The 9,060-nt window shown below is 45.4% G+C and overlaps 1 protein-coding gene across 1 annotated transcript; it reads right to left on the bottom strand.

The window, feature by feature from the left end:
• Positions 1-8,036: 8,036 nt before the first annotated feature.
• On the bottom strand, positions 8,037-8,522 carry LOC111894797 (MFP1 attachment factor 1). The gene has a single exon (XM_023890896.1). It carries the CDS (start codon positions 8,520-8,522, stop codon positions 8,037-8,039), a length of 486 nt encoding a protein of 161 aa, XP_023746664.1.
• Between the last annotated feature and the right edge of the window lie 538 nt (positions 8,523-9,060).

Here is a 9,060-nt window from a genome sequence, read left to right as displayed (position 1 = left end):
GAGAATCGGGACTTGTGCGCCTCCTCCATCAAAATCTGGCGCACGCCTCCGTGATACGGCACCCACACCCTACGGTGTAGTGTTAAAAGTCCTCGGCTATCATAATCAAAGGAGGAAACCTAACCCACCACACGCTTGCTCTTCCGATGCTCCTCCTTGATAGCCTCCTGTTGAGCCTCCCGAATCTCCCCTAACGTCACCACGGTCATCCTCATGCAAACGTCCCTGATCGGAGCCGCCTTGCGGCTAAGCGCATCAGCCACCACATTGGCCTTCCCCGGGTGGTAAAGGATCTCACAATCATAGTCCTTCACCACGTCCAACCATCGACGCTGCCTCATGTTCAGATTCGGCTGATCCATGAGGTACCTCAAACTCTTGTGGTCCGTGTAGATGGTACATCGAACCCCGTAGAGGTAATGCCGCCAAATCTTGAGGGCAAAGACCACCGCCCCCAACTCCAAATCGTGCGTCGGGTAGTTTGCCTCGTGAGGCTTGAGTTGCCTCGAGGCGTAGGCAAGGACATGCCCCCTCTGCATCAGTACCGCGCCCAACCCAGAAATGGACGCATCACAATAAACCACAAAATCCTCTACGCCCTCTGGCAGGGCTAAGATCGGCGCGTCACACAATCTCTGTCTCAGCGTCTCAAATGCAGCCTGCTGCTCGGGTCCCCACCGAAAAACCACGACTTTCTTCGTCAGCCGCGTCAGGGGTACGACTATCTTGGAGAAATCCTGGATAAATCTCTGATAGTAGCCTGCCAATCCCAGGAAACTCCGAATCTCAGATGGAGACTTCGGAACCTCCCATCTCATCACGGCCTCGACCTTGGCCGGATCGACCAGAATCCCGTTCTGGTTGACGAGGTGTCCAAGAAATTGCACCTCGCGCAACCAAAACTCACACTTGGAGAACTTGGCATACAAGCTCTCCCTCCTCAGGGTCTCCAACACCTCTCTCAGATGCTCCTCATGTTCCTCCCGAGTCTTGGAATAAACCAAGATGTCATCGATAAAGACTATCACAGACCGATCCAGCATCGGTCTGCATACGCGGTTCATGAGGTCCATGAACGCGGCAGGAGCATTGGTGAGCCCAAACGGCATCACCACGAACTCATAATGGCCATAGCGCGTCCGAAACGCGGTCTTCTGCATATCCTCCTCCCTGACCCTCATCTGATGATAACCCGAACGCAAATCAATCTTGGAGAACCAAGATGCTCCCTGAAGCTGGTCAAAGAGGTCATCAATCCTCAGAAGCGGGTAACGGTTCTTCACCGTTACCTTGTTCAGCTCCCGATAATCTATACACATCCGATGCGACCCGTCCTTCTTCTTCACAAACAGAATCGGGGCTCCCCAGGGCGAACTGCTCGGACGAATAAATCCCTTGTCTAGCAGCTCCTGCAGCTGCGTAGACAACTCCTGCATCTCGGGAGGAGCCAACTGATACGGTGCCTTGGCTATCGGAGCCGCACCAGGAACAAGGTCAATCCTGAACTCCACCTGTCACTCCGGAGGTATCCCAGGAAGCTCCTATGGGAAAACATCTGCAAAGTCTCGGACCACCGGAACCTCGCTCACTGTCGCCTTACCCACCTCCCGGGTGTCCATCACATACGCGACATATCCTGCGCATCCCTGCTGAAGGTAGCGCCTAGCCCTCGCTGCTAAACATGTAGCGGGTCCATACTGGGGCCTCTCACCATGAATCACTAACTCTCCCCCGCTTGGGGTCCTGACCCGCACTAGCTACTGTGCGCAATCTATCACAGCCCCATTAGGGCTCAGCCAATCCATGCCTATAATCACCTTGTTCCCACGCAACGGTATGGGAACCAAATTTACCAAGTAGCGCTCCTCGAACAAATGCAGAACGCAATCTCAAAATACCATCGATGCTCGCACCGATCGATCATCAGCAATCTCCACCTCCAAAGGGCAATCTAACTCGCCTGATGGCTCACGAAACTTCTTGCTAAGCGCAAGGGAAACGAATGATCGGGACGCACCCGAATCAAATAACACCTGAACTGGGAGGCCGTTCACATGGAACGATCCTAATGCATACATATACATACAGAGCACATATCAATAACATAACATCATAAAAATAAGATAGAGGGAAAGAATCATACTCGTCACCACATCGGGTGCGGCGCGTGCCTCCTCGGTAGTCAGCTGAAATGCTCGGCTCCTCACCACTGGAGCCTCTGACTTGCCCTGCCGGCCATCCGTGATCCGCAGGGTCGCTAGAGCTGGCGCCTTCACCGGTGCTGAAACTATCAACTGGGGGCAATTGGCCTTCTTGTGGCCCCTCTGGTTGCAGTGAAAACACAGCAACTCTGATGTCTGAATAACTGCTGCCGGAGCAGTGCAATCCCTGCTGATGTGCCCAGACTTGCCGCACTTGTAGCAGCTTGATGATCCCATCCTGCACGCCCCCTCGTGCGGCCTGCCACATTTCCTGCAACGGCTCGGTCCTGACTGGCCTTTCGGCCTACCATCTGATCCCTTGGGCTTTTTCCCCGAAGCCCCTCCTGCCTGTCCCTCCTCTAACTTCTGTTTCCGAAGGTGCTCCAAATCTATCTCCCTCTCCCTTGCCCTGGCAATCATAGAATCCAAGGTAGGGCAAGCCGAAAAGCTAACATGCTCCCGGATGTCAGCTCGTAGCATATCATGATAACGAGTCCTCCTCATGTCCTCGTCACCAGCATACTGGGGCACCAATAAAGCCCTCTCCCGGAACTTGGCGGTGATCTCCGCCACAGTCTCCGTCGTCTGTCTCATGTCAAGAAACTCCCTGGCCAACTGCTGAAGCTCGACAGCCGGCGCAAACTCTGCCCTGAACCTGGTCACAAAGTCCGACCAGGTCATCGCCTCGATAGCTGAGGCTCCCAACGAGTCACTCACTGACTCCCACCAATCCCGGGCTCGGTCTCGTAAACATCCTGCTGCATACCTCACCTTCGACCTCTCGGGGCAGAAGCTAGTCAACTGGGCATACTCGATGTCTGCAATCCATCGCCTGGCAGCAATGGGGTCTTTCACCCCATGGAAATCTGGCGCACCACTGCCCCTGAAGTCCTTGAAGGACAGCGTGCGAGATCCTGACTGGCTAGATGCCATATCACTCATGAATGCCCGAAGGCGATCCTCCATCAACTCCATGATCCCTTCCTTGATCGACCCAAAGAGAATGGGGGTCGACTCAAGGATGCCTCTGGTAATATCTGATGCGATGAACTCGCGTAGTCCCTCATCAACCAGCTCGGAACCTGATCCCGAACCTGACCCCTCTCCTGAACCGCCATCTACCGGCCTCGATCGAAGTACCACCATTCTGCAATACATCACAACAATCATTAGTGATACTGATACTCCCTGAGGGATCACAACTACTTACAAGTTCCCTGGTCTTATCTTGGCCTTCCTTGGTTCGGGTACGGATCCTCTGCTTTCAGTAGTACGGGCCCATACTACCTTCCACATCTATCCGTACCTTCTTCAAGGAATGCCTCAACTCCACCAGATCCATTTCACTACTGCTGATCGCTGCTATACTCATCCTAGGCTTGCCCTAGGGAAATCTCTAATTCCACTCTAACCAGTCCTCAGCTGCTGCAGGCCTCCTTGTAATGCCAATTAGCCATTACCCGAATACCATCACATGTGATGAGGCTCAGATAATCCTTCGAGTGCCCGACTCGTCCCTACAACGGTTGGACTCAAACAAGAGTTGCGCAGTAGGATCAAATCCGGCACTCTAAGATTATTCAACCCTGATCACATGTGACGTGACGCATTCGCCTAATAGCTAACTCCCATTATTCAAAGTCCCACGTAGCACGAAGCAAGCAGTATTCAGATAAGTGTAACAATCTTAATTAACTCTATCTACTTTCAGGAACTGAGCTAGCATAAAGTGCTAACTCATACTACCAGGCATAACCTAATCAGGCTATCCTACTTACTGTCTACTCAATAACTAGCATGCAAGTTCTCATACAACTGAAACACATTAAGCAGGCACATAAGGCATCACTCCTAGATCCTCAGTCCTATTCTAGCATGCTGTTCTATAAAAGTTGATAAACATATCATAAACTTGTATGGGTACTTTGGGGAATACTTACTTGAGCTCGGCCGGTCGCGCACATTACACACTTCGTTCTTTCTCAAAACTCTTTTCTCAATTTTTAGAAAATATTTTCTTTTAGAAAATCTTTTAATCCCTCGATTTGAGTTCAGACACTCCCGAGGGTGTGTCCGAATCCCTCAAACCAGGGCTCTAATACCAACTTGTAACGACCCAATTTTTACGACCAAAAATTTTGTTTTAAAAAAAAACATTACTTTAGCAAATATTAATAACTAAACACATTGTCTGATCAAATCACAACACAAAGTGAACCATGTCTAAAAGCCAATTCATACATTCAATCAAAATATCAGAGTACAAATCCCAGTGAAGCTCGTAAATGCAGAAACCGGAGAGTGTGTGTGTGACATGCTGCTACCGCGCCGACTCCTTTCCCCTAGCTGAGGAGGTACCTGAAACCAAAACTAAAAACTGTAAGCACAAAGCTTAGTGAGTTCCCCCATCGTACCACATACCATACAAACACGTAACATACATACTGCCAGGCTATTCTGGGGTGCCTGACTACCCGGCACGGCCGTTCTGGGGTGCCGTCCTACCCGTGTCAAGCCATTCTGGGGTGCTGACTACCCATGTCAAGCCATTCTGGGGTGCTGACTACCCGTCGGTCCTAACAACCGACCACAGGGACTGGTCCCCTCATACTACCTCTATCGCATATAACATAACAAGCCAACATGCAAACATATCATCATATACTGTCAGACGTATCTGGGGTGTCTGACTACCCTTCGGTCCTAACAACCGAACTCGACTACTATCACATACAACATATCATGCTAGCATATAACATATCAAGTAGTAGTAAACCTAGATGATATCACAAAGACAATCATCTATCATACGTCTCCTACTGGTGGGTCGGCGTTGTGGCCTTAGACCCACCGCTACTGGAAGGTAACTCACCTCGAAGTAGCTGCTGATCTGATCGGGAACTGACTGCCTACTGCTGCTGCTGCTGCTCCGGAAATCCTCCGGCTGCAATTCCCACAATATACCCAATCAAACACTGCTCATTGACATTTAGGTAAAATGACCATTTTACCCCTGACCATGCCCTAAGTCAAAGTCAGAGTCAACTTTCAGTTGACCCGACTTGCCGAGTTGGCTTTCCAACTCGCCGAGTCCCTATCCAAACGACTGCCCTGAATCCCGATCCTACCCGTCGAGTTAGGCGACGACTCGACGGGTTCACCTTCTTAACCAATATTCAAGTCCTTCATCCTACTCGCCGAGTTGTATGAACAACTCGTCGAGTTCATCTTCATCCGATGAACACTTATGCTAAGACTCGCCGAGTTGTATGAACAACTCGTCGAGTCCATCTTCATCCGAAGAACACTTATGCTGAGACTCGCCGAGTTGTATGAACAACTCGCCGAGTCTGTTCTTGATCTAAGGAGATTGCCTTGAACTCGCCGAGTCAGGGCATTGACTCGTCGAGCACCTCCATAGATGAGTTAAGCTTCCGACTCACTAAGTCACATCCCGTGACTCACTGCTCACTCGATACTACGAAAAGGGGACAAACTCGGAGACTCACGAACAGACTCGCCGAGTCATATGAACGAATCGCTGAGTCGTTGCCATGCACCCACTAAATACACAGATTTGCTCGATTCCAGTCCATTCCATTCACAGATCTGGACTTCTAGGACACGAATCAGACGTAAAGTTTCCAACTTTACGTGTGGATATTCACCAAAATGGATTTTAGGGCTCAAAATGCCTCAAAAGGGTAGATCTAGGGTGAACAAGCAATATGGGGCCATAAAGCTAACAGATCTGAGCTCCTGGAGCTCAATCTTGCCTAGATCCAGAGACCAAACATCTTATTACGACATATATTCCACATACAAGCTTGGGGATTTGTCCAAGAAGGACCTAAATGAAGTAATAAGCATAGAAACAGGGGAAAACGGATTATACCTCAAAGGAACTGCTAAAAGAGTGCAAAGATGTCTGGATTCCTTTCCTTCCTCTTGATCTACTTCCCCTTTTTCCTTAAAACCTTCAAGAACACACACAATAGCCTCAAACTCTCAAGGAACAAGCTTAGAATATGGGTTGGGTGCTCTGGGGAGAGAATGGGGGCTGGCCTGGGCGGATAAGTCCTTTAAATAGGGTGCAAACCCCTGAAACTTAGGGTTTCATCCAACAGTTGTGACTCGCCGAGTCGCCAACTTAAACGTGTCCCGGGTCCCGCATCCACTCGGCGAGTCGGACCTATGACTCGCTGAGTCCAAAGCTTAAAGAAAGGAAATACTCAAATATTGATGTACTTGTTAATATTGATGAATGTTATGAAAATGGTTTGTTGGAATGTAAATAGTCATTTAGATGAATAGCCATTAGATGATGTTTGAAACTTTGAACAGGTAATGATGTTATGAAAATGGTTTGTTGATAAGTATTAGCATACAACCTCCACAAATACAATGACAGTGACATAGTGACATAGATTATTCTTTATTCCATAGCAGCCAACCAAACATACCCTTATGGTGATTTTATAGACTATATTAATCTTCCACCAAGTCTCATTACTCAAAATATCGAGATCAAGTCTCAAGAAACATAATTTATAAATAATAATAAAAAAAGACCCGTCAAGATAGACTTGAAGGTGTTATGAATAAAAAAACGGGTAATTGACTTATCAAGATAGTTACATTTTCATTTTGTTCACTTTACTTTTGTACACATCTAGGTAAAGTACTTGTTGGAAATGTTCGAATATAACCATTATGATCGGCTGTAGTTAACCCTTCTAACAAGTTCCTACAATACCTGGAACAAACTTTATTGAAGATGATGCTCTTCTTCGTGTTATTGATTTCAATCTCTAGTATTTTAGCATCTATTACAGTTCTCTGGTCCAAGACTTGTTGTTTGTTTTTCTCTATCAAATTAAACATGCTTTGCAGGTATGCAAATCTCAAGTGTTTCGGCTGACACAACTATCGGTGTAATGTGGATGGTGATTAACTGATTGCCATATTTATTGTTGTGCAGCCTGTATTCTCAATTTTTACACATGTACATAGTAAATTTTAATTTTTATATTTAATAAAATTAATGTATTTTAAAAAGATAGTTATCAAAATGATATGGTTTTAAAAATATTTACCATTTATGTTAAACTTTATACCAAAACAAAAAAAAAGGTAAAAAAAAAGAAATTGAATTATCAAGCTAAGTATATTTTCGTTTTTGCTCACATTTAGGTAACTTCTTTTTTTGTACAGGTAATGAATTTGCTAGAAATGTTCACATATGACCATTATGACCGGCTGCGGCTTGTTACGCCCGGTCATAAAGATCGTTTGTAAACATTTCTAACAAGATCGTTACCTAGATAGATATATATGTTACCTAGATATATATACAAAAATAAAGAAGTCATCTGCATATGAACTAAACAAAAAAAATATTTACCTTATAAGTCAATTTCCCATTCACTAATTAATAGTTGAAATCATAGATGGATCATCATGAAAATATGACCAATAACAACTTAGATTGAAAATCCATGCATCCCAATTTTGGAAACTTTAATTTAATTTCTTAACCTTTTTGAAGGAACGATAGCTTAATTTAGCGAAGCCATGGATGAGCCAATTTCCAGATTCAATGCACGATACATCTGGATTTTGTCGACTCAAAATAAGCATATAAGAATTGAAGTCGAGAACCAGCACAATTTTTTCAAAAACATCTTAGAAATCCAAACATCGAAATCGAAAATAGATATGGAAATTGATTCTAATTTTGAAAATTTGATGAATATAACCTCATGAAAACCAAAACCCAAGAAATTTGTAGATCCGAAAACAAGCTACAAATATGAAACCCTAACCTTTCAAGTTTCAAATAGTTTGAGATTCAGCTACTTCGACCGTAGAGCTTTCATCATCGTTAGAAGCAGAATTGGCGGTGGTCACACAGCTCTCTTCCTCCAACGTCGACGTTGTTTCCGGCGGAGCGGATCTGGATTTCATGTGATCAAGCATCCGTTTGCTTGTCTCTTTTGAGTAAGCCTGAAGGACCTCGATGTCGTCATCTTCAGCAGAGGCGGAGGAGGCGGAGGCGGAAGCGACAACGAAGGCCTCATCCTCTATAAGTTCGGCGACAACGGTGGCTTCTTCTGTCGGTACAATGCCATAATGTTTAGAGAGGATCGAAGTGGTGGAAAGGGTGTCGACAAGGCCCTTTCTGACGGCATCGCGTGTGTGTTGCGACGGCGGCCAAATGCTGAAGGAAATGTTCCTCTTCTGCAGCTTATTGGTGGTATCGAGAGCTTCTTGCATCTCAAGCTGTACGGCGGCATTACCGACATCTGTTTCCGTTGCCATTGTTATCCTCGTCTCTTCCTCCGTATGCGAAGTTCACTATCCAGACCTCAATTAAATAACGACAACAAGATGTTTGAACAGTTTCAAATAAGATGATGATAATAATAATAATAATAATAATAATAATAATAATAATAATAATAATAATAATAATAATAATAATAACAATAACAATAATAACTAGAAAAGATTCCCCGACGTTGACGGGGTCGGAATGTATTGCTTTGTAAAGTAAAGTAGCATGTTGAATTGCATTGAGATAATCTAGTAAAGGAAGATAAACAATGTCATCTAATTACATAAGTAAAGAAATCTAAATCATTATTTCTTGCAATAAATGAGGAAAATAAAGAAATGGTCTCACAAATTGAACTTTATTGTCATGTATGGTAGCAGCCGGAAAACCAATTCGGAAAATATAGACCGTTGTTTTTTGTCCGTTAATGTGAGGGTAATTTGGTCTTTTAAGGTAGTAGGGACTGAATTTGTGACGACGGGTAAACCATATGGACCATTTATGTAATTTTGGCGGTGGTGG

The sequence above is a fragment of the Lactuca sativa genome, chromosome 1 (genome assembly GCF_002870075.4).
Source record: "Lactuca sativa cultivar Salinas chromosome 1, Lsat_Salinas_v11, whole genome shotgun sequence".
Classification (NCBI taxonomy): domain Eukaryota; kingdom Viridiplantae; phylum Streptophyta; class Magnoliopsida; order Asterales; family Asteraceae; genus Lactuca; species Lactuca sativa.
Note: the sequence above shows the minus strand (reverse complement) of the source record. Positions and strands in the feature narration are given on the sequence as shown.

What these genes read in the sequence shown, in the direction of transcription:
- LOC111894797 (XM_023890896.1), bottom strand. Translation starts at nt 8,522, where the DNA reads ATGGCAACGGAAACAGATGTCGGTAATGCCGCCGTACAGCTTGAGATG.